Below are 25,705 nucleotides of genomic sequence, written 5' to 3'. Positions count from 1 at the left end.
TCAGCTCAAACCTTGTCTTTGATCTGGCAGGTGAAAGCAGATAAGGACAGCGCAAACCTCTCCAAGCTCCAGCAAGCTTCACGAGGTGTTAACCAGGCCACAGCTGGGGTGGTAGCTTCCACCAAGTCTGGAAAGTTACAGATTGAGGAGAAAGGTAAAGCAGCAAGCCCTGGTGTCACTGGTTTGTGGGCTGTAGGCCAGGGCAGCAAGATATTGCTGCCCTTTTCCTCCCCATTTCTTGAAGGGCTTATTCTTTCATCCTCAGCTCTTCATATTGTTTCTCCAATCACCATTTCATCATCTCCTTCTATTCATTCATTGCCCAGTTCTATTGATTCATTCATCTATGCCCTCATTGACTGTAGTCCCCTGCACATATTCCCATCAGTCAGTTGGTTAGCCTGCTTAGGATTCTCAGCAGTGGGGAGTCTTTGGCTTCTGGAAAAGAAGACCGGAAATAGAGAATATCTCCTTACAAAAACTTGTTTCCTTTTTCTGTAGACAGTATGGACTTCTCCAGCATGACACTAACTCAGATCAAGCGCCAAGAAATGGACTCTCAGGTAGGACCATAGTCTTATCCTGTATAAAGTACTCCTGTTGTTTTCTAGCATGTTGCAGTCTAGTAAGATACAGTAGGCAAATGCGCAGTGCTGCTGATAATGTGGGGCTGGGGAGAGGACTAAAGAAAGTAACAGAAGATTCATTGTGTGTGCTGTTAGCAAGAATCAGTGATGGCAGTGAGTGCGAGTGGGGGAGGCAAGAATAGAGTTCCTGAAACAGTGCTGAGACCCAGGAAGTGCTGCTGGCAATCCTCTGATGACAAGACCCTTTCTTCCTTAGGTCCGAGTCTTGGAGCTGGAAAATCAGTTGCAGAAAGAACGCCAGAAGCTGGGGGAGCTGCGCAAGAAGCATTATGAGCTAGCAGGTGTGGCAGAGGGCTGGGATGAGGATGGTAAGTGCTCTGGTGGCAAGGTTCTTTGGATATATATATCTTCTATTACACCAACTAAATAGTTGGGAAAAAGTTATTTGCAAGCTTTCAGGCACAAACACTCTTCATCAGGCATAGGGAGACTTTGCTGGTGTTGTGTGTTCTCCAAAGTAGAAAATAAAGCAATTTACAACAAGCAGGTATGTGAAAATGCAAATGAGTGGAAGTTTGGAAGGCAAGATGGATTTTGAGCAGGTCATGGGCAAATCTGGACTTAGCTTGAGGTAGGTGGTAGGCCAGGAAACAAGGGAGGTGGCAGAACTTGTTCTTTGTCTGTTTCCGCTGCACACAGCAACATTGGCCTGGGTGTGAGATCCCAAGCAGCTGCTATTTGTGCTGTTTCATTGGCCTCCTGCAGCACACAACTTCCGCAAGCAGGGCAGTCAGATCACATGATTTCAAACTGAAGCCATCACTTCCCATGAACACTGGAAGGACTCAGACAGTGGGGAAAGCCCAGGTCCCTGTTACCTGTGAGACCGCTGCATTGGTCCTTCCTTGGGTATCTCAACCCATCTCTGCAGACTGCAGAACAAACCCTTGCCCTTGGAATATTATAGGAATTGCATCTCCAGTCCCAGGCTCCACAGCAGGGGTGCTATAGGGAATAGGGACAGAGATCTAGCCTGAGGGCAACTTCCTGCTACTCAAGTCCTAGGTTCCAGTAGCTGGGCACACTGGAGTAGCAGGGCGCATTGTAGGAAACGGTCTAGGACTGGTTCCCAACCTTTTTATACTGTGGACCAGCAAACTGTTAAATTTGCATATTTAAATTTAATTTTTGCATGGGGGGAGTTGTAAAGATTGGGTTGGGGCACCACAGCCATTAGGCACCAGGGGACCCTGCAGGGGAGGGGACTGTGCAGGCAGTGTTCCGGAGGGGACCCAGCTGGAGCTGCCCGTGAAAAAGGGGTTCTGCTGCCTTCCCTAGGAACAAGCAGCAGAGCTACCTCCCCACCCTCTGCCCTGGGCATTTCCCCACCTGCATTCCCCTGCTCCCAGCCACAGACGAGACTGGGGTATCCTGCCCAGCCTGGCACAGGCCCCGGTACCTGCTGCACAGGCAGCGCCTCACCAGGCACAACCATGGTGGCGTGAGTGGGACAGGACACGTGGAGCTGGCTGCTTCCCTCCTGGGACTACTCAGGCACCCAGCTTTAACCCCACATGTGGCTGCTGGCAGCAGAAGCCACGACTCAGCAGCCAACCCTTCATGGCCTGGTACTGGGCTGTGCCCCGGTGGTTGGGAACCTCTGATCTAGGAGCTTGGTCTATGCAAGGGCTCCACAGACTCCCCTAACAGGGTGTCATAAGGATCCAGGCAGGAGCATTGGCTATGGTAAAGCTTCCATGCCATTCTGTCCCAGCACAAGGGACTGTAGAGAATTGGAAAAGGATGCTGGCTGTGGGAACCATCCTGCCCCCATCAGGAGCAGTCACTGGTGCCCAGGAACGTTTGACTACTTGTAGGGGAAGTCTGCATTGCAAACAGTGGTGAGCTGGCAGTGGGTGTAGACATACCTGTGCAGATTTTAACCTAGCTGGCTCCAGTACCACTAGCAATGAAGCTTTGGCAGCAAGAACTTCTACCTGCCTTGGGCACTGGCTACCTCATCAGGGTCCCAGGTTGCACTGGTGCCCTGATTGCTGTGATTTCATTGCTGTCAGTCCCCAAGCTTGGCAGGATTAATACTAGCCAAGGTATGGCTATGTGAGCTGCAACCACACTTCTGCCATAGCCATATCCTAAGGGTGAACATAACGCTCCATTTCCCCTCCCCCCCAGCTGCAGACTAGCTTCCAGAACCTGAATCTGCAATGGATGGATGCCCCTTCAGTTGGCCGGGATCCAGCTTGGTACAGCCCTTTCTGAAGATACACAATAAACTGGTGCAAAATCCAACCTGAAGCACATGTCCTCTGCATTCACAAGGAGCTTCCTCTCAGCGCCATCGGTCGGGGCGGCCCAACCAGTCCTACAGGCTGGGAGGCGCCAGCAGTAGAAGCAAGGCTTCCCCAGCCATGGCAGTGCTGCCTCCCCTCCTTAGCTACAAGACAGAAACACTGCATGTGTATTTATTTGAGCTGCTTTGAAGATCTCTGGGGGCTTGGGGTTTAACCCTTTTGTTTCATTTTTTGCACAGACTCTCTGGACTGTTTCTCCTCAGCGACATCTGAGCTGAGCCCTGCCTGGTGCCCTGGCAGCAAAAGCTTCACTCTGCATACAACTGCTAGGGTGCTGCTCTGACCTCTCCGTGCTTCCCCAGCCCTGCCAGTGCACGCGTTTAACTGGTGGCAAGCAAATGCCCTGCCAGAGGTCCATCCTGGTCTGAACATTTGGAGATGTAGCAAAGCCCCAAATGAGTTCTCTTGCTAGCATTACCGGGCAGGCTCTGGGCATGGTGCTGGGCATTTGTGCCTCCCCCCACTGTGGTTCCCCTCTTGCTTGCTCTGGAGCAGCTGTATCTTTGGGGCAGGCTCTGCTAGGGATGGGCTGTGCCTTTGCAGTCATCCCAGGGGTGGAGTGGAACCAGTGCCTTTGCTGCTGGAAGAGGCCTGACTGGTGTACTGCAGGCCTGCTCTCCCTTAAGGTCCTACCACACTAGGAGTAGCCATCCCTGGAGCAGCTGACCCCATTTGAGCTGTCCCCAGCACATAGCTAGGGGAAACTTGCCTCCTTGAAGGCTGGTGCTTAGAGAGCCTCTGGGGTGTCTGTTTTGTTTGCTGTTGATTGCAGTAGATAGTTCACTATCCAGCCTCTTCCAGACTCCTACAGAGATAACATCTTTACAGTCACTGAGACCCCTGATGACTGCAAGTGGGGACTTGGCCTGATAGCAAAGGAGAGGATTTAATGCATTCTCAGCCTGTTATCTCAAACTCAGCCTTTCCTGAGGAGCAATTCTGTTCCCCAGCTCCAAGCAAAGGAGCAGTGGCCAGTTGGCTCCCAGGCCTTGTTCCCCATCCTTGTGGCATTTAGAGTCCTTGATCACTGTGTTAGTGCCAGCAATAAACCATTGTAAAAGGTGCTTGGCCCCTGGCACAGGGAAGTGTCTGCCTCTGGCTTCCTGCTGCTCCATCACAAGCCTTAGCCCACTGGGAGTATGCTGCAGCTGGACCAGCCCCTGCCTCCTAGGGGTGTGTATACCTGCCCCACCAGCTCAGCACACCTCATAGGCTGGCTAGACAGTAGAGCTGTGGCACTGTGTCCAGCCAGGCTGTAATCAAACACCCCAAGATAGGTCACCAGTCAGATCAGAATCAGTAGTGAGCACTTGTACAGATGGGAGGAGCCTTGAACAGCAACTAGATTTTGCCCACCTCACCCTCTGCTTTGTCCCAGTGCAGCCATTGGTTAGTGCTGAGCAGAAGCCTCCCCTGCCCTGGGGACCTGGTGCTCTCCCCTGGGCTACCTGCTGTGCATCCCTGCTGGTGCTATTCCTCTGCACGTTCTGATCACTGTGAACCTGCCTCATGCACCTGTGGCCCTGGGAGCTACCATAGGATTTTCTGGGCAGGGGAAATGGGAGACCAGTCCTGCCTCCCTGTGTCCTTTCTCCATCAGTAGATTGAATGGAGAAGGCTGGGGGTGTCATATACTGAAGGTGTATGTTATGTGCCCTCCTTTAGAGCTGGGACTCTAGGGGCAACCTGGGATCATCCAGCTCCCTGCTTCCTATCCTGAGGAACAGATCTCTGGCTCAGTTCTGTGAAGATCTGAACTTGGCCATCTGAGCACAGCCACACCCGCCTTTCAGACCTGTCCCTGCCCATTCAGACAGCCTTGGCTGGGGCCTGGACTAGGCAAACTGCAATAAGCAATAGCAGTAGCCACTACATTCTACCAACAGCAGAGAGCTTTCCTGAAGGAGAGAGCTTCTGGCACTCTTGAGCTGGAGATGCCTTTGACCACCCAGGCAGACAAGTACCCTTCCTACTAAAATACAGGCAGCAGTGCACCAGAGCCAGCATCACCCCTAGGGAGCCCATCTATAGTTAGTGGAGGATAAGCTGGGGGCGAGGTATAGTTACCACTTCAGACCTAGCACAAGGGTATCTAGCCCCACCAAATCTTCCTTACCTGGCCAGGGAATGCATTCAGTCCACTGAATGTTAGGAAGTGCTATTACCTGTACTCAGCAATGACTTTGAGTAGGGATTTTCATTAAAGACAGATCCCATGGCAGTCTGACAGGGATTTTACATAAATCTGCAGAGGAGTTCTATGAAGGGAGGGTTGCAACTTTGCAATAGCAGAGATTTGCTTTCACTTGACACTAACAGGAATGCTCAAGTCACCATAGTCCATCTGGCCTGTATCTTCCCTTTTTTGGAGCCGAATCCCAATAGAATCCATGTGCTCTGCAGTTTGGAAACCACCTAGTTACCAGGAAACTTGACCTGTTCCTGAGGAGCTGGGCTATCCCTGCTGCTCTCGCTCACTCCTGCCAGGTGTATATAACATGCATGGAGGCTCCAACCTATCTTGAGCAACCCAACCTTTGGAAGAAGGGGCCAGAGCAAGGATAGCCAGTAACTGCTGGCTTTGGCAGGTAATGCCCTGTACTGCCCCAGAAAAGATACAGAGCCAAGGTTACGGCCCTGACTAAATAGCCAACCTCTACCTGCCTGTGTTCCACAGAGTGCTCTAGTGGGGTGAGACCTGCCACCACCTGCAGCAACATAGGACCTTCTGCTGTGGGTTTTCACTGCCCTTCCAGAGTCTGTGTCCTCCACACATGGCATAGCTATAGCAAATCACTGCTCCGTAATGTGCCTAACTTGCATTCTGCTGCAGGCCTTCACCCCTCCTTGCAGACTCAAGCCAAATACTGTCCCACAGTATCAGTTCCAAGGATCATCCTTGGCCTCCAGGCATCTCTAAAGCAATATAAATAATCCCATTGCTTCAGTACAAGGAGACTTGGGTGGTCCTGAAAATCCTGCCCACCTGTTTCTGGGATCCCACTATTCAAGGGAACCCCCAACTACCTCAGGTTTCCAGGCTGTGGTCCAAACTGGGTTGTGACCCATGGGACAAACCAAGGAGGAGCAGAAGGGGTTTTGGAGAAGGCTTGTTGACAAAATACAATATCCGTCTCAAACTGAAATGACTTTTTATCAACTCCTGTAAGTGATTAAAATAGGTCTTGGCAGGCATCTGGCTCATAAAAGGTTACAGGTGCCACCTGTTTTCCAGTGGGACTTTTAATTACTGTTTTGGTTTTGGTTTTTTCATTGTACAATATGTTGTTTGTGTGTTTTTAATTTTTAAATAAATATTTTGACCTGTGGCCCAGGCTCCAGGCTTGTTTTGCAGAGTGGGAGCAGTGCTGAAGTATGACACTAAGCTGGAAGCCGTGGGATTGTAACTGCTACTCACCCTCAGGTTGCTGGTTTTCCTGAGGATGGTTCTCATCTTTACCCACCCCCATATGAGGATGACTGTCATGAATGACTCACACCCTCAGCAGCTGGGGGGGGCACAGCCGTGGTACACATGGAGCTCCCACAGATGCCACCAGTGCTGTCAGCAGCGGGGGCGGAGTGGGGAGTGAGTGCTGACTTGGTTGGTGACCGCCCACAGCCACAGACGGGGCAGGGCAGGGCTGGGGAGGGAAGCTGGCTGGGGGCTGAGGGAGGGAGGATGTATTGGGGGAGGACATGGAGTGCCTGCCAGCTGATGGGCACTCCTGGTAGGGCTTTCCCCAACACCTTCCCCTCCCTTAGCCTGGGCACTGCTGGCCCCCACCTCAGCTCATTCTGTGCCTGCTCCCCGCATCAGAGCTGGGGGGGGACCACCACACCACTGCATCCTGCATACCTTTCCTGCCACAGGCAAGCAGCACGAGGTGAGGTGGGAGCGGTGTGGGGGTGGTGGTGGCTGCTGTTTGCATCCTCTCCCCCCCCGGCCAGGTGGCACAGGTGTGGCCCACAGAGGAGCACCGCTGCCCTTGTCCCCCCAGGCCTGGCTCCTGGGAGCAGGCACAGAGTAAACTGAGGTGGGAAGAGGGGGGCACCATGGTGTGTCGCGTGGGGCCAGCAGTGCCCCTTGCCCATCTGCTGCTGCGCTCTGGGACATGCTCTGTCCCCCCCCCGCCACTCCAGCCACCTGTTTACCTGCCCAGGCTCAGGGAGGGGAAGGTGTTGGGGAAACCCCCACCAGGAGTGCCCACCAGCCAGCAGGCACTCCATGTCTTCCCCCAACACAACCTCACTCCCTCAGGCCCCAGGAGCGGTGGTGTAGTGGTGGCTGCCGTGTACGAGCTTCCCTCCTCCCTGGCCAGGTGGCACGTGTGTGGCCTGCAGAGGGACACTGCTGCCCTTGCTGCCCACCCCCCCTGCTTCTTGGAAACAGGCACAGAGATGCAGTCTTCCTCCCCCATTCTCAATCTGCCCCCCAACCCCTTCCTTTCTCCCCCATCCCCCGACACACAGCTATCTGCTGAGGGGGGGGGGTGTCTGTGTGGTTTATCTGTGTGCCTGTATGTGTGGGGCTGGGGGCTGTTGTGGGGGAGTGAGGGGCACTAGTGGGGCTGGGGAGGGGGGGCTTTAATTTTTATCAAGCATTTTGGGTTTTTTATCAGAGAATTTGTGACTTTTTATCAGGAAAACCAGGATCCCTGCTGCTCTGTCAGTCAGTCGCTATAGTAATCAGAGGTGTGGAGGCAGTTGTTAAAGTATGAGCCCCAGGAGGCAATTGATAGGCTTCCCACATGAGAGCTGCTTAACCGGCTCACGTGCCATCAGGGAGAGGAAGAGAAGGGCCACAGGTCTCATGAAAGGGAAGCATGTAACCATAGTGACCAGCCATATTAGGACTGCCCTGTTTCCTCGGTCCAACCCCTGAATTGGCGCCTGTAACTTTTAATCAGTGGGTTTGGCCAGAGGTTGAGGTGTTCTGGAAAGAACCACCATCTCGGGACACTGAGACAGCAAACAATGCTACTAGACACAGGTGCTTCCATCTCCATCATTAGTTGTGAGGGACTCCCGACTTCCCAACTGAAAGGCCTCAAAATGCAAGCCCTAGAATGCTTTAATGGCAAGGTTACTGTGGCACCTTTAACCAACCCCTGAGATTTTGGGTGGGAAGCCTTGCCTGCCTACCCGAGGCCCAGTGTGCCGTTGCTCTCACACCACTAGGAGGGCAAGGAATCTTAGGGGCAGATGCCCAGTGCCAACTCCATGCAGTGGTGGATTTGGTCAATAATGTCATTTTTAGTTCAATCACAATATAACCGCCCAACCACTAATCCAGATGTGCACATCATTTCAGCCGCACACCACAGTGCTGCTTTTAGCTGAGGAAAACTTGGTATGACCAGAGTGGCGAATGGATGTCCAGGCCTTTTTTAACACAGTTCCTACAGTCTGGGCACACAATAAGTTGGAATCTGGCAGAGTACACGCCTCTAAAAAGGTAAAGGGTCCTGATCCACCCCTCAAAAAAATATAGGTTCCCAGCAGCTGCTAACCTGGTATTTATCAAATTATTCAGAGCCTCATGCAACAGAAAGTCCTAGTTGAACCAACCCAGTACCAATAATAGTCCAGTTTGGCCAGTCTTAAAGGCAGATGGAAAAACCTGGCAGCTTACTATTGACTATCATGAGCTTAATCGATGTACCCCTCCACGAGCTGCTGTGGTTGCTAAGTATCCACAGGTTATAGCCTCCATAGCAGGGGTGCTAAATGGTTTTCTGTTTTGGATTTGTCAAAAGCCTTTTTTGCCATCCCTTTGACTCATGGTATAAGTTTGCTTTCACCTTTAAGGTCGGCAGTACACATTTACCTGAGTCCCTCAAGGGTTTCATGATGCACCAGCTATCTTCCACTCACATGTAATTAAAATGTGGGACCTGCTTCCTGTTGCTGACTGAGATCATGTTATCTCACATGTAGATGATATTTTGATTACTGCTGCCACCATAGAACAGCATTTGGAACGCACTCAAACAGTTTTGCCCATTATATGTGACTTTGGATTTAAGATCAGCCCACAGAAGGCACAGCTGGTGCAAAAACAAGTTATGTATCTGGACACTGAATTAGGAACAGAGGGCTGTAACCCTGATAAACAAAGAATTGAACTTCTGTGCAAACTTCCAGCTCTTACAGACTTAACAACCCTCCACTTATTCTTGGGCCTGACAGCATTTTCATGTGAATTTATTGAGTTTTACGCTGAAAAAGCTGTTCTGCTATATCAGCTACTAAAAAAGGGTCAGCCATGGCAGTGGGGCCCTGCTCAGCAAAGTGCTTTTAATAAGTTGCAGCGTGCCCTGATGCAAGGCCCTGCATTAACCTATCCTAGACTAGAGTTACCTTTTGAGTTGTGTTTAGCTGACTCAGAAGACAGCTTAGGTGCTGTGCTTTTACAGGACCATGGCACTGGGCTAAGGCCTATAGCCTATGAGTCACAAATACCGAGCCAATTTGAACGAGCCTTCACCCCATGTGAAAAGGAAGTCCTTGCCCTAGTCTGGGGCCCATGGGCAACTGGTGCCTCCAGTCAGGGGAGGCACTTAAACCCCCATGGCCACTCAGCAACGGGGGGGCGCGGTCCCCATGCCCATGGCTGATCCTGCCGACCAGGGGAGGGGTACTCCAGGGCTGTGCTGACTGGGGAGGGGATCCCCTCGCGGCCGATCCCACTGACCCACAAGTGGCAGCGGTGCACTGCTGGCACTTCCAGGCATGCTGCTGGCACTTCCAAGTGAGGCCCCACTTCCCGGCTGGTACTCTCAGGGGGGGCACCAGCACTCTCACCTGCACCCCTGCCCAGGAACACTGCCTGTGAGGCGGTGCACCTCCATGCACTCCCTATATGTTGGCACTGGTCTGGGCCTTACAGCACTGGGAATACTTAATTTGCAACAGCCCAGTGGTCTTGCAAACAAGCCACACTCCCATCAAATATGTTTTGTCAGGTAAAATCAGTGAAGGCAAGGTTTCTAATCCTCAACTGGCCAAGTGGACCTTGGCTCTATTAAACCAAAATGTGACTGTACAAAAAGTCCCCCACCCATGCCTTGTCCCTTATGCCCCTAACAGCATGGGGAGACACGTAGTGGAGCCACTCGTGACTGCCCACTACCACAAACTACACCAGAAAAACCAAGTCCATTTGCTTTCTGCACTTATGATCCAGCTCTAGAAAGTGTGGAGGGTATTTAGTGTGGTTTGTTGATGGGTCTAGTTACTGTCAGGAAGAGAACCCCCATACTGGGTTTGCAGCAACTAAAGTGGCTGAAAACAAATTCCAGCACAAGCCTGGACAGAATCAGTAGGAACACCTAATGGTTTATAAAGGATCCTGTGAACCCCATTGTGCTCAAGCTGCAGAAGTGGTGGCCATTGCAGTGGCACTGAAAAATTCCAGAAGCACCACTGGTCAGATTTGCATTTTCTCTGATTCAGATTGGGTAGTGCATGTACTACTAGACTGGTTACCCTTATGGGAACTGAGGGGTTGGGTCTCTTCAGATGGGAAACAAATTACCCACACACAGCTACTGCGGTATGTGTGGAACTTAGCAGAACAACTCAAGGCGCCTATTAGCATAGGGAAAGAAAAAGTATACCGGAAGAGGTCATGGGTTGCTGATCTAAATAATCAAGCAGATGCTGCAGCTAAGGAAGGAGTCCTAAAAGGCCCTTCGTGGACGCTGCCCAGTAAGGTTACCCTAGTAGCAGCAGCAGCTAAACCAGGATCCAATCAGCCTGAACTTGACCTATGTTCATTGCAGGCCTCAGACCCTCAAGTCCAGAAGCTAGTGTAAAAAGGGGAGTGGACAATTTGGAAAAATGAACACTGATTGGTGCTGGCACAACAGGGGGAGGATGGATTGCCTGTATGGGTAGTTCCACGGGAAGTAAAAAGGGAAATGGTGGGGCTAGCTCACAGAGATGGCCATTTTGGGGTAGATAAAACTCTCAAAAGATCATCAAATGCTGGCTCGTGGCCAAACATGAGGGAACACATAGAACATGACATATATAATTGAAGCAAATAACCCAGACTTACAAATTGTAAAGGGACCTTTAGGTCACCAACCCATTTTACGACCATGGAACCACCTCCAGGTAGACTATATTGATTGTCCCAGAGAAGAAAAAGATTGAAGTACTGTATGGTAGTAATGGATGCCTTCCCCAAGTGGGTAGAAGCAATTCCCACTCATAAAAATGATGTGCTAACTACTGCCAAAGTCCTAATGGCAGACATTTTTACTCAGTTTGGGCTTCCTGACAAAACTTACTCTGATCAAGGTCCTCACTTTGTGCAGAAGGTAAAGCAGGAATTTTGTGAGGCCCTGGGTATAAAACAGTGATTTCATGTCACAGGGCACTCCCAAACCTCAGGCCAAGTTGAAAGAACTAACTGCACCTTGAAACTGGCTTTGAAAAATGTTACAGAGCAACAAGGCAAAGACTGGGATGAAAAGTTACCTCTGGTCTTAATGGCTATCTACGAAACATAAGCAGCCCAGATTTTCCCCACATCAAGCTATGACGGGATGCCTTCTGCGCCTTCCTGAACAATGTTGGTTGGGAGATGCCATTCCAGATTCTTTGCAACTTCATGTTCTAAGTGACACTTGAATGGAGAACTTGTTAGCAACCATTTCCGAAACTCACCATCAGGTTGCATCCACTCCGAAAAGAATTTATGCTCAGATGGACAAGCAATTGGGCCCTTTGTTAAAACCTAAAGAGAGGCAAGTTGAGCTAAGGGTGCTTTTTCTCCTGTGTGGAAAGGCCCAGTGTACATCATTAACGAACTCAGCCCTACTGTATATCAAGTGGTAATCCATAACAATAAGGCAAAAATACGCAAGTGGTACTACTCCTCACAATTGAAGGAGTAGAAGAGCAATAAGTAACTAGAGCAGAGCTCCTCTTCATTTTGTTTTTCAGATACAGCCCAGTGCTGAATCCCTGTCCCATGGTGGGGTGCATGAAATGTGGTATACAGAAGACCCACTCCCCAGTGCTGCTCTTGGGGGGCCCAAGTCCTTCTGATGGAGGCACCACACAAAATATCTGACAGCTCCATCCTAAACAAGATTCCAGCTTTTTTTTATTAGCAAAAATTAGTTGTTTATATGTTTTCAGATCTGATGATTTTTACTGGAAAGTGTCAGGGCAATTGCTGCATTATTTTTAGACTGTACTGGGACTACTGATCAATATGCAAGAAAGTTTGAATCCCTGAAAAAGTGGAAACTTTGTTGGGCTGGTTGCCTATTGCAACCCACATCCTTAATGTGGCTTTATACCTCCTTGTGGTGGTCTTAGCTCTGGGGACCCTACTATCAATCATGTGCTCATTTGCCAGACAGGAAAGCTCTTGGCCACATAGGAAGCTAGAGCAAGGGAGTCAGAGATGAAGGCTCTCCTCCAAAACTCCCTGTAAAGTCACACAAGGCACAGTGGCCTGCTCCTGAGAAGATCCATGTCTTGGATACAGCAGCAACCCACATGCCTTGAGTCACACCAATATCTGTGTAATGCCACTGTATTTCAGGGCATCAAGAAGGGGAGTGTAGCAAGCAAACTAAGTTATGCTAAGGTTTTTAGCCATAGTCCAGGCCTTCCCAGAACTAAGCAACAAAATTGAACAGAACACCTTCTGTGGCACTGGGAGATGAGTGCTGTGATTGGGCAATAGGTGAGCAAGGAACAAGAGTTTCCCTATAAGGAATGTGGCTGTCACAGTGCCAGGGGATTGGTGATGTTGCACAAATTACCAATTAGCTCAAATGATGAACAAGACCTTATCAGGGGGATAAGGCAAAATGCCCTGTTTATTGATTATAATATTCAAAAGAGTGCTCATACATACCCACACACACTCACTCTCAATTACTCTGCAGATCTTATAGTTACCAAAGTTTGTTGCTCAAATACACTATACACCAGGTGGCCAGCCTAGTTAGTATGAAGAACAGGGGATACAGATGTGCCTGTGTTCCAGTAAAGTTTGCAGAATGTTACCCCACCTCTTGCTGCTAAGACTCTCTCCTTTATAGGGGTTATCAAGTTGGTGAGGGATGACTGGTCCACCTTTTCTAATTCTGTGGTTCCTTTGTTTGAAATCTCAGTGCTTTTCCATCCTGACAAGCAGTTAGACCCTTTAGGTATTGCTGTTCAATCACTGTTTTACAACATGTTTCCATTATCGTTGGTGTGGGCTGTGTCCAGAGCCTCTAGCTTTGAGATGCTGCAGACCTTGTCTTTTCTGTTTACCTTTACTCTTCACCTGGTACAGACTGGATTCTTCAGACTTTTCAGCATAATTCACTATTTGGTAACTTGTTTGCTGACATATAGCTTACTCTGCTTTTACCATTCACTCTTCATCCATCCATCCGTCCATACATACATACATATATAAAAACACAACAACAAATTTAATGTAATAGCAACTTAAAATCACTATATTAAAACATGAAATGACTGCTAAACTCATGCTAAACATTACTGATTTACACTAAAGCTTAATTAAAACTAAATATTATTAAAATAAAAAAAATGCAAGTTACTTTAAAAACAAATAAACCAATGCTGGTGCAACAGTGCACCATATAGGAAATGCTTGGCACAGGGCCAGGGGATTGGACAATTCAGAATGAGAAAAGTTACAAAAGTGATGGACAAAGAAAAGTGTGTTCTGTGTTGCCACCCTGGGAAAGGCCACCCCATTCTATCCTGTGAAACCTGTGGCCACAGGGGACCCCGCAGTCAAGGGGCCATGCCCCCCCCCCCGCACCATGTTTAAAGGGCTTGAGGCACGAAGGGAGCCCCTTCCCAGCTGAGTGGGGAAGGAGTTCCTGGCTCTGTTCCCACCCCAGCCCCAGCCCCTGGGAGGGAACCCAGGTGTCCCCAGCATGTGCTGCCCCCATCCCACACCCCTAGCATCACAGCCCACTTGCGCCCAGCCCAGCCCTGACTATTTTATATCAGTGAGCTTATACCACAATTAACTGCAATTTTGATGTTTCGATGGATCAGGGGACCCCAAAAAGTTGTGAGCCGGCACTGACCTTGGGGAGACAGGAGCAACCTTGGAATTCTTGTTCGAACAACGAGGAATCCAGAAACTAACATCCCATACACCCAGCAGAGGATCTGAGGCCAGTACCATGGAAGATCGCTGTTGTAATGCCTAAGGAACCACTTGCTAGATCATATTATGGGGAGGAAACCTGTAAGAAAGCTTAGGGATTACCATTAAAAGTTCACTGGATACCAAATCAGAAGAGGGGCCATGTCAATCCTTGGTGGGCTCTGGCAAAAAGAATCCTGGTAGCAACAACTTCAGGCAGGTTACTTTCCCTTTCCCTTCCTCAGTTTTCCCATTTGTAAAATGGGGACAATGATCCTGGCTTTTCCACCAAAAGAGAGTAACTCCACTTTTGGATATCCTAAAGCACTTCATTTTGCTAGCTCTACCCTTGCTTCTCCCCATGTTCTCACTCCACTTTGATCCCTTACTCATCTGTCACATTCTCAGGCTATCTAGTTTGCAACATGTAGTTTGTTTTGCATTGAATCGCTTAGCCCAGGCTCTCTCACCTAGTCCTGACCCATAAGGGCTTGCACCTGGGAATGCTCCCTTGCCTTACATGGTGATTAGAGCCCCTGGTGCTGAGCCAGCCTCAGATTTGCCATGGATGTGGTGCTGTTTCATAATCTAGACTAACACTCATAAGGTTTGAGTGGCATGCTATTCCCTTGCTGCCTCAGACTCACAGCAGAGGTAAGGCCATAACCACAGAAACCTGGCAGTGAAGGAGCTGCCAGATGGGAACTTTACTGTTGAGCCTGAGACTTGCCCTCCCGCCCCTTCTAGCCAGGAAAGATCTCTGGGGAAAAAAGAAAGCCCCAGCACAGAAGCAGAGAAGGAGGAAGAGCAGGCTGTAGAGGACAAGTGACCTTCCAAGACTGACAGCCACAGGCACTGCAGAGCAGTGGATGGGACCCTGGCCTCAGAGAGCAGTGTCAGCCTCAGCATGTTTCTTGGCCTCTGCCTGGCTGCTCCTGCCTCTCCCAACCTGAAGCCACTACAGAGAATAGTGGAGAATGAGGAGGGTGAGCTGAGGCTGCCTTGACTTCTCCATTATAACCAAGACAGGACTAAGGTCTCTCATCCCCAGTGACAACCTCCTTCCACAGGCTCAAGGTGCTGTGGCTCTGTGATACACTCTACAACTCTCCTTTGGATCTGGCCTTCCCCCCACCACCCATTTTTGTGGAAAGTGGAAAACTGTAATTGAAAACTCAGTTTTCCATGAGGAAAGGTTTCTATGAGGAAAACTATGACCAGCCCTTAACCAGCAGATAAAATCTGCAACAACAGTGGGTGGAAAAAACAGTTACTAAAACCACTAGACAAGTGGTCGCCAACCTTTTTAAGGTGAAGATCACTTTTTGAAGGACAAGGCAACCTAGGATCTACTGTGCCCACCCCGCCAGCAGGGGGGTGCAGAGGCGGATTAAGGTGTACGGGGCCCTGGGCAAGCAGAAAAATTGGAGGCCCCCTCCCTCCCATGGGAGCTGGGCTGCAGGGTGGGGAGAGGGGCCCCTTCCCCTCCCAGTGCTGGTGGGGGAGGCTGGGTGGACCCCGCCAGGCTAAGAGGCACGTGTCCGCCTCTTATCCCCGCTCCCCGCCCTCGCTGCAGCCGACCGCGCGCACAGGGTCCCGCACAGGCACAGGTGCGCACTCTACTCTCACTCTGGGCACACGCACACGCACACTTCCCCTCACAGGACCTCGCTCTCCCCACTCGTGATCACACGGAGGCAGCCCTCCGCCCCCTCCCCCGCTGCGAGCCGCCTCTCGCGCCCACCCAGCTGGCGTCCGGCTGCCCTGTGCGGCCGTGCGGGTGCGGAGGGCCGGGCTGGGCCGCCAGGAAACGCTGCACTGTCTCTGGAGGCGAGCGGCGGCACTGGGAGGGGTGGGCACAGGGGTCTAAGATTGATTTTGGAGGGCTATAGCCTCCAAGGCCCTCCCAGTGCCGCTGCCCCCAAAGGCGCAGCCAGTCCGGCCCCAACTGCCCCCGCCCCGAGGGGGGCCCGGCTCCCCCAGACACGGGCGCCGCCCGGCCCGCCCAGCCCCATGGGGGGAGGGGCCCTGCTCCCAGCTCCCAGGGGAACATGTTAACGCCTTAGTTTTAAAACTTGGCGCCAAATATGGGCACCAAGTTTAAAACTGAGGCTTTCACTTCCCTGCTGATGTGGATCCTTGGGCCCGCCCATTCATTAATCCACCCATGTGAGGGAGGGGGCAGATCAAGCCCCCTGGGTGTGGGAGGGAGTGGGGCAGAGGTGAGTGGGGCCCTGGCTGAGCCAGAGGAGGGTCTGAGCCCAGGGGGCTCCTATGTGGGCCTGCGTGGCATGTGCCCCCCCAGATTTGTGCACAGGGCAAGGCAGCTGCCACTACACTGAGCTTAGTCCCCTGAGCCCTGCTGCATCCACATGCAGCAGCAGCTGCCTCGCCCCATGCACGGATCGGGGGTCTTGGGGGGAAAGCCCAGGGCAAGGCTGCTGCGCGCTGTGCTTTGTGCCCCAAGCTCTGTTGCAGTGAGGCTCATGGTGCAAAGCCCATCATGCAGCAGCCTCACCCCACCCACCATTTGCGGGAGGGCATGTGCCCCCCAGGCCTCTACAAGGGTGTGTACAGTACTCCCCACCACCATGTGTCTGGACAAGCTGCCCAGGCTCCACCCCTTCCCCAGCCCGGTCCGGCCGGGGCCCAACTCATGTGAAGGTAGGGGATACAGAGGGGGATCATCCCACTCCCCCAGCCCATCCCCAGCAGCAGGGGGTGCAGCTCAGCCCAGCCATGTGCATCCCACCGCCCCTGAGGACAGAGTGTTTGACTGTCGATCTCAGTCTGGGGAGGCTCAGGCCACCCAGGCTGAGATCAACTGTCAGAGGCTCCCTGATGGAAAACTTGATCAGTTGGTGACCACTTAGATCAAGCAAAATGTTCACATGTGGGCACTTCAAGATAAATCTGGATCTTCAAATAAGTGGTCTTCCCATGACTGGTGTCCCCAGGAGTTTTGCAAGTCTAAACCTATCTATTTAATTTGACCCTAAATACCAATGAGAGCCACAAGTTCAGAAACATGGGGTCCGGAAGGTAAAAGTCCTCAAAGGAAAATTCTATCTGCCTTGATGAATTGAGGAGGAGTCTTGATGGGTCTGGAGGGGGAGATGGACCGGCTGTGATGTAGGGACACTTCTGTGCACCTGTCATAGAACCATAGAAAGGGCTAGAAGGGACCTCAAAAGATCAGCAAGTCCACCCCCCTGCTCTGGGCAGGCATACTACTGAGATCAAACGATGCCAGCAAGGTGCCTGTTTAGTCTCTTCTTGAAGACTTCTAAGGTTGGGAACAGCACCACCTCCTTGGGAAGTCTAGTCTAGATTCTGGTCACCTTTACCATAAAAAAGTTTTTCCTTATATCCAACCTGAAATCACCCTCTAACAGTTTCTGGCCACAGATCCTTGTCTTCCCCTGGGGTGCCCTAGTGACCAGTTTTTCTCCCAGCTCCTGATATTTACCCTTTACATACTTATAGATGGCCACCAAGTCCCCACTCAGTCTTCTTTTTCCCAGGCTAAACAGTCCCAGATCTCCTACTCTTCTCTCATAAGGTTTGTCCTCCAGGCCCTTAATTATTCTAGTGGCCCTTCTCTGGACCCTTTCAAGATTCTCCATGTCTTTTTTGTAGTGCGCAACATAGTGTCATCTAGGTCTTATGAAATCCAGTTTATCAAACACCTTCATTTGAAATAAAAACCATGTCAGAGGCTGACAAAACTGGGTGTCAGAGCACTGACAAGGAACAGAGAACAGGAGAGCTGTGAGGACCAGAGAATGGCTTTTAATCTGATCTTCTCTAGCACTTGCCTCGTGGGTGCGTCTACGCAAGATGCTTAGTGCCCATTGGACTAATTCTACTGCACATTAGCATGGCTGGTAAAAACTATGCCAATGCACAGTAGATTAGTCCAATGGACATTAAATGTCACTTATAAAGCATCCATCTGCACTAATGCATAGTAGTGCTGATTAGGGCACTTTTAGTACCTATTACAGGTACTAAACTTAATGCACTGCAATCATGGTGCATTAATGAATGTGTAGATTCACCCACAGTAAGGCCTTTGTCTGCTTTTAAAAGGATTTAAAAGACTAGTCCTATTGCAACTGGAAAATAAGATTCACCTCTGAGTTATTGGACCCTTACTTATCTAAATCAGTCAGAGCCTGATTTTAAGAAGCTCTCAATGCCCACGGCTCTTACCCAAGAAGCTGAACATTCACTTCTAAACAGCTGGACAGACAGGAAAGTGGTGCAAAGTTAGCTATTGAGGGACAGGACATAACCCAACTTCTGCTTAGAAAAATACTAGTAATGTATTTAGGGGAAGCTAAACCCAGGCATATACCTGAGGTGAAAGACAGCAAGGAATCAGCTATGTAAGGAGTGACCAGAGGCAGAGAATGCATCATAATTCAAACACAGATTTTAAGAACAGCAGCAAAAGACAGTCAGAGGTGTTTGGAACTGTGGAGCAGGGGGTAATTCTGTGCCTGCAAGATGCTGATAGACACTTGGGGTACTGTATGTGGGTCTGGACATCTTTTCTCTGACAGTGCCACTGACAAGTTAGAGGGAGTAGAAAGGACAGCAGTAGAGAAAGTAATGGAGCTGGAGAGACCATCCTTGGGAGAACAAGAATCAGTGAGCTAAGTCAGTGCAGATTGGCTATGTATGACTCAGGCTACAGACAGATTCTGGGGTATGCTCAATTTACTCCAGAGGAAAAGCGGGGCAAATACAACACACTATCTATCCTGGAGGCAATGCTCTTCTCCAGTAAATTACACCTGGGAAAGTTACTCCTGTGTACAGCTGTGTGTCTGTTTCTCACAAAAGAGTAAACTTACCACAGAATGAAATCAGGGCTAATTTACTCTGAAGTAAACATGTTATATGTCTGCACCTTAAGGCTGGGGAGAATCAGGTCTGCCAGTAGCAAAAGGGTGAGGAGGCAATGATTTGGGTTAAGAGGTAGAAGATGCTGGGAAATTTTTCTGAGGGGAGGTGTATGAGCTAGGACAGTAGTCTCCATGAGGAACAGGGAGACTTTTCTGGACACTCTACTCTCCTACCCCGGCTCTGTCCAGAAGAGGATTCACGATTCTTCCAAAAATCAAACTGCAGCAGCAGCTTTTCCCCCAGGTCCAGGTGCTTTAGGGTAGAGGACTGAGAGTTTGCCATATTCTCACATCATGTGTGTGAACTGGGCTGAACAGTGGTAGCAGGGCTGTGCGAAACTGCACCATTCCGTTTCAACTTGCGTTTCGACGTTTCGACAGAACAGCGTTTCGTTTTGAATTTGTTTCAATTTGAAACTGCTGGTTCGTTTCATGTCATCAAAACAGTTTCGCTGTTTTGACATTTCACCCATAGGCTATAATGGGGAAGCTTGAAACAACCTATAACTTTGTAATTTCTGGCCTGATTTGGATGAAACTTGCAGGAATGGTAGGCATGAAGCCTGCCAAATTTCAAGGAGAGAGGTGCAGGGCTTTCAGGGAAACTGTACCTTAAAGTCATGAAAACAAAACTCGTGTCACGTGTATGTGTTAAGCCACCGCAGGGTCAAAACTACAGGCATGCTAGCCCCTGCTGAGGCCATGAAGCCTGCCAGCTTTCAAGGCAACAGGTGCAGGGGGTTTGGGGAAACTGCACCTCAAGCTGCTGACAAGCAAAACTCATGACATAGGTGACACTGTGTGTGTGTGTTACAGTGCAGCAGGGTGAAAGCTGCAGGGATGTAGCCCCTGCTGAGGCCACAATGCCAGCTTTCAAGGAGATAAGTGCAGGGGCTTCTGGGGCCCTGCACCACTAGCTGTTAACAGGCAAAACTCATGACATGGGTGGGTGACAGTGTGTGTGTTAAGGTGCACCCTCACTCAACTTACATCAAGGTAGAAAGCAGGGCAGTTCAAACAATGCTGCCTTTTATGCAGCTTTTCCATCCCTCCCCCAGATCACTGGGATTGGAAGGGACCTCAGGAAACGATGATAGTCCTGGAATGACCGTCCTGGAAAGGATGACAGTTACACAGTCAATAATGACAGCACTCCTTCTCTCCCTTCCCCCTCCCGCTCCTTACATTAGTTTCTGTTTCCTTGCAGGCAAGCCCAGCTTGAGCTTCGAAACATTTTGATAATTTTGAAATGTTTCAACTTGCCTTGTTTCATTTCAAGGCTGTTTAGAAGCTCTCTGTTTCATTTCATTTTGCTGTTCAAGCTCAAAATGAGTCAAAACAGCATCAAAATGAAATTGCCAGCGAAATTTTGCCCAGACCTGTGATAGCTCTAAGACTGTTGGGAACCAGCTGGTTCAGCTGTGAATCCTGTCTCAGGAACCTGCTCCAGGATTTGACTTAAGTAGAGACACATCCTCTGGGTATCAGGGGGAGTGGTGGGCACAAGGAGGCTGCTCTGCAGGATCTCCCGGTGGCCCTTGGAAAAACAGGATGTGGGGATGGCACGTAGGGGAAAACACGGTGATCAGGAACATCCAGCATGGATTCACCAAGAACAAGTCATCCCAAACCAACCTGTTTCCTTCTATAATAAGGCTCTGTGGATTGCTGGGGTTTCAGGGAGGCAGTGGATGTAATGTATCTTCACTGTAGCAAGGCTTTTGACACTGTTTTCCACAAGCATTCTTATTAACAAGCTATGGCAGTACAGACTAGACAAAGGTACTCTACGATGAATACATAACTGGTTGGATCAGCATGCCCAACGAGCAGTCATCAATGGCTCAACTTTCAGTTGGAAGGAGGAAATTGAGTGGGGTTCCCCTACAGTCTGCCACGGGCCCAGTATTGTTCAATATCTTCATTCATGATTTTTGGTTGTAGCTGTGTTGGTCTAAGGACACAGGCAGGTAAGGTTCTTTGGGTAGATGTGATATCTTTTATTAGACCAACTGAGTAATTGGAACAAAGTTCTTTGGAAGCTTTTGGGCACAAGTACCCTTCTTGAGGTATAAGGAGATTCTGTTTTTGTTCTGAGATCTCCAAGGAATGAAAAAAGCTAAAAGTGTGACAGGAGGTCAGTGAGAGTGTAAATAGGTGGAAATTAGGAAAACATTGGGTACAGAAGGGAGGGTAGGTCAAGAAAGTACCTGGTGAATCATGTTAGGCAGATTGTAATGCATCATAAATCCAATGTCCATACTGAGTCCATGATTTTTGTATCCAGTAGATTTATAAAGTTCGTAGGCTCATCTACAAAAGGTGTTTTGTAAGTTCCCTTCAAGGATTAGAACTGAGAGATCAGAGAGGGAGTGATTGTCTTGTGAAAAATGAGCACTAACAGGTAATTGGGTATTTTTGTCTTTGATAGATTTTCTGTCTGCATTCATTCTGGTATGCAGTTGTTGTTTGGTTTCTCCTACACATTTTCCATTAGAGCATTTGATGGACTGGATGAGAGATATAGCATTCTTAACCTGCGTGCAGGACCTTCACCTAACACAGGAGGTATATGGTCCCAGTAGGAGGAATGCCTTACTGGACTTGGTGTTGTCTATGGAGGATGACCTGGTAGAGGAGCTGCAGATTCATGGTCACCTTGGGGACAGTGACCACTGTGGCAAAGTGAGTATCCCCACTAGCCTCAGCTAGCCCCCTCCACTCACCTGCCTCTGGGTATGCCGCCTGCCTGTTTCTCCTGCCACGCCTTGTTGGAATAATAATATCCTATTAAATAAGGCGGGAGGCTGCCCATTACTGCACCCTGATATTGGGGGTGTCCGCAACTCCGTACCTCCCCTACACTATGGCCCAAGCCTCACAGGTGGCATCCAGATGCTCCCATGCCCCTGGCTTACAGCCAGAACATGCTTAGGCCAAGCCATCAGGCCTCAGTCATTCATACATTCATACCGCCTGCCTCTCACTCAGACCTCACTCACTCCATCCTCTCTCACAGGGTCTCTTTCTTGTGTCAACAACTTATGCCACCTTGCTCCCTCTTGGAGTGGGCACCCTTTGGCCACGGGCTTAGCTAGTCCATTCCTTGGGTGGCAGACATACTGTCTGTTGGGCCTCTCCCGTGACCCTCACCAGGGTAGTGATCAGCCAATTACCCAACCAGGTCTAAGCATCCTCAGGCCCCTTTTGGGGTAACACTCAGGGTCTATATGTGTACTGGGCCCTCAGCCCTCTAGTTCTTCCCCTCTACTTGGGGCTCCACAACACCCCCTCTACTCAGGGTCTCAGGGCTTCCCTCCTCGGGTGGGATCAGGTGGCTGTAGCCATGCCTGGCCCCCTCTACCTCCATTGTCACCCAACCCACCCAAAGGTGGGAGGTGGGGTTAAGGCGCCCGACCTGCCTTTCACCAGGGTGGTAAGTAGGCTGGTATTTCCTGGGGGCTCCCACACCACTGAGAGCCCCACCAAGCCACCCACTCCCAGCAGGGTGCAGTTTTAGGTCATGCCCAGGACCAGGAGTCTCCTAAACCATCCCCTACAGCTCCTCCCTTATCTCCAGTTGATACCAGCAGCCTTGCAGGCAGCCTATGTTGTTGTCTGGCCTTCCAACAGCAAAATGCCCTGTTTATATGGGCAGCCCTGGATCCAAAATAGCTGCCCCCATTAGGCACCTGCCGTCTGCTGGTTTCAGGCCCTTAAAGTGGCAGGCACAAACAGTGCCCTGCCACAACCACCAATCAGTAGTAGGGTGGAAGTGCTTGATTTTAGGAAGGCTAACTTCAGTGTGCTCAGGACTCTAGTCAATGACGCACTGCGGGATAGGAGTATTGGCAAGATATGAGTCTAGGAAGGGCTGTCATTTCTAAAGGAAACATTCCTTCAGGCACAGAGAGAAACTATCCCAGTACAAGGGAAAAGGGGGAAAGGAGCCAAAAAACTTGCTTGCCTAAACAGGGAAATCCAGGGAAGTCTAAGGGCAAAAAAGTCAGCAGGCCCAGATGAGCTGCATCTGAGAGTACTGAAGGAATTGGCTGGTGTCATAGTAGAATGACCGGCATGGCTGTTTGAGCACTCATAGTGCTCAGTCAGGTCCTGGAGGACTGGAAAAGGGCCAGTGTGGTCCCTCTTTTCAAGAAGGGGAAGAAGGAGGATCCAAGTAATTATAGGCAGTCTCACCTCCATCCTTGGAAAGGTCTTTGAAAAGATTATGAAGGATCATATTTGTGGGAGTCCAGCAGGAAAAATAATGCAGCAGGTAAACCAGCATGGCTTTGTAGCAGTTAGATCATGCCTGACCAATCTGGTTTCGTTTTATGACAAGGTCACAAAATGCTTAGACACAGGAGCAGAGGTGGATGTCGTTTTCTTGGATTTTAGCAAGGCCTCCAATACAGTATCTCATGCCATTCTCATAAATAAATTAAGAGGCTGTGACATAGACGTTCACACGGTCTGGTGGGTGGCAAATTGGCTTAGTGGCCACACCCAGAGAGTAGCAGTAGATGGGTCATTATCGACCTGGAAGAATGTGGGTAGTGGGGTCCCGCAGGGTTTGGTCCTTGGACCTGTACTCTTCAATATCTTCATCAGTGACTTGGATGGTGGTGTGAAGTGTACTCTGTTCAAGTTTGCAGACGATACTAAATTGTGGGGTGAAGTGCACACTCTGGAGGGTAGGGAATGATTGCAGGCAGACCTGGGCAGGTTAGAAAAGTGGGCAGTACACAATAGGATGCAGTACAACAAAGACAAGTGCAGAGTGCTGTACCTAGGGTGTAAAAATATCCAGCACATCTACTGGCACAGAAGCAGAGAAGCGGAAAGGGATCTCAGAGTCATAGTGGACTCCAAGATGAACATGAGGTATCAGCATGACAAAATCATTAGCAAAGGTAACCACACTTTAGCGTGTATCAGCAGATGCATGACAAATAGATTCAAGGAGGTGATACTTCCCCTCTATGCGGCTTTGGTCAGACCGCAGTTGGAGTACTGCATCCAGTTTTGGGTGCTGTACATCAAGAAGGATGTTGATAGACTTGAGAGGGTCCAGAGGAGGGCCACTCATATGGTTAGGGGCTTATAGGACAAGCTCTATGAGGAGAGACTGAGGGAAGAGAAGGCTGAGAGGTGATCTTGTGGCTGCCTACAAATTCATCAGGAGACTGCAACAAGCGATCGGAGATGCTCTGTTCACCAGGGTGCCTCTTGGGGTAACAAGGAACAATGGCCACAAACCAACAGAGAGCAGATTTAGGGTAGATATCAGGAAGAACTTCTTCATGGTAAAGGTGGCCAAAATTTGGAATGGGCTTCCAATGGCGGTGGTGCTCTCCCCTACCTTGGGGGTCTTTAAGAGAAGGCTCAATAGGCATCTGGCTGGGGTCATCTGACCCCAGCACTCTTTCCTGCCTAAGCAGGGGGTCAGATTTGATGATCTGTTGAGGTCCCTTCTGACCCTAGCTTCTATGAAACTATGGAGGTGCAGGTATAAGATCCAGGAATGCTGATGGTTCTATTGTGGGGTGTAGTTATTGTAGGGATGGTGGAGATGTGTTGACAGGTTTTGCATTTCTTGTCATGGCATGGTCCAGATCCATTGGGTATGGCTTGGGTAATAGGGAGTTTGCTTCTGGTGATGAGGCTAGCAAGGTTTGGAGCTTGTTTAAAGGCTAGGATGGGTAGTTCTGGAAAGATCTGTGTAAGAATCAGGTCCTGTTCTAGTACAGGTTGCAGTTTTTTGAGGATTTTCTGTGCAGGTTCCAGGAAAGGGTGATACGTCATAACTAACAGCGTGCGATTTGTGGGGCTCTTCTTTTTGTACTGCAGCAAATCTTCACATGGTATCAGATAGCTCTTTCAAAAGCGTGAGCTCTCCCTGGAGGAGTGTTCTTGTTAGCTGAAGGCCTTTGTGAGATTTGTAAGGTGGTGATCACAGGTGTTCTCCTTGCTGCATATTCAGTGGTATCGGAGAGCTTGGTTGGAAATTACAGCTTTCTTCGTGTGTTTAGGGTGATTGCTGGTTCTGTGTAGGTATGCATGTTGGTCCGTGGGTTTCTTATATATGGTGGTGTGAATTTTACCATCTTGGATATCAATCATGGTGTCCAAAAAGGAAATGCTAGTGTTAGAGTATTCAAGCGATAGTCTGATGGAGGGGTGATGATTATTGAATTTTTGGTGGAAATCAATCAGAGACTGCAGGGTTTTGGTTCTGATGATGTCATCTATGGAGCTTACATATAGCATAGGTTTGATAGTGTTAGAAATGCGCAGCTTGCATCTTGCACCTGATAAGAAGGAAATACTGCCCAAGGCTCCTTCCTCCCCCCAGCTTCTCCCTAGTCTTTCTCATGCTGATTACAGAAGCTGGAATTCAATTATCTGTGTCCTTGAAAGGGGGGGGATTTGAACTCTTGGCGACCTGTTGTAGTTTCTGGGCATGCTTAATTAGCTGATGCATATTTACCTCTCCACCCTGCATACTTAAGTAGCTAATTATACTATATATGCAATGTATGTAGTGATGTAACTACATGTATGCTTGTATGAAACGGAAGTAGCTGTAAGAGTTCCGGTGTCTGCACACGTGCTCAGGAGAGAGAAGATAAATTCCACTTGCAAATACCAGTGCAGGGTCAGAGTAATTTGAGTACCTGACTC

At 49.7% G+C, this 25,705-nt stretch overlaps 1 protein-coding gene across 9 annotated transcripts in view; it reads left to right on the top strand.

Moving 5' to 3' along the window:
- Positions 1-6,288, top strand: part of HIP1 (huntingtin interacting protein 1) — a 169,628-nt gene extending 163,340 nt beyond the window's left edge. For 7 of the 9 annotated variants that reach the window (XM_090026504.1, XM_090026501.1, XM_090026499.1 and 4 more), the window contains 4 exons: positions 31-154; positions 502-563; positions 844-955; positions 3,139-6,288. In XM_090026504.1, coding sequence (XP_089882630.1) covers positions 31-154; positions 502-563; positions 844-955; positions 3,139-3,242 — 402 coding nt within the window. In that variant the 3' untranslated portion in view covers positions 3,243-6,288. Of the gene's footprint in view, positions 1-30; positions 155-501; positions 564-843; positions 956-2,780 lie in introns of those variants that run through there. The other 2 variants (XM_090026502.1, XR_016439035.1) reach the window with 2 other exon arrangements.
- Positions 6,289-25,705: the final 19,417 nt, after the last annotated feature.

This window comes from Crocodylus siamensis, chromosome 13, assembly GCF_052110815.1.
Source record: "Crocodylus siamensis isolate JL-2025a chromosome 13, ASM5211081v1, whole genome shotgun sequence".
In the NCBI taxonomy this organism is placed as follows: domain Eukaryota; kingdom Metazoa; phylum Chordata; order Crocodylia; family Crocodylidae; genus Crocodylus; species Crocodylus siamensis.
The sequence above is the reverse complement of the archived record's forward strand: the minus strand, read 5'-3'. Positions and strand labels throughout refer to the sequence as shown.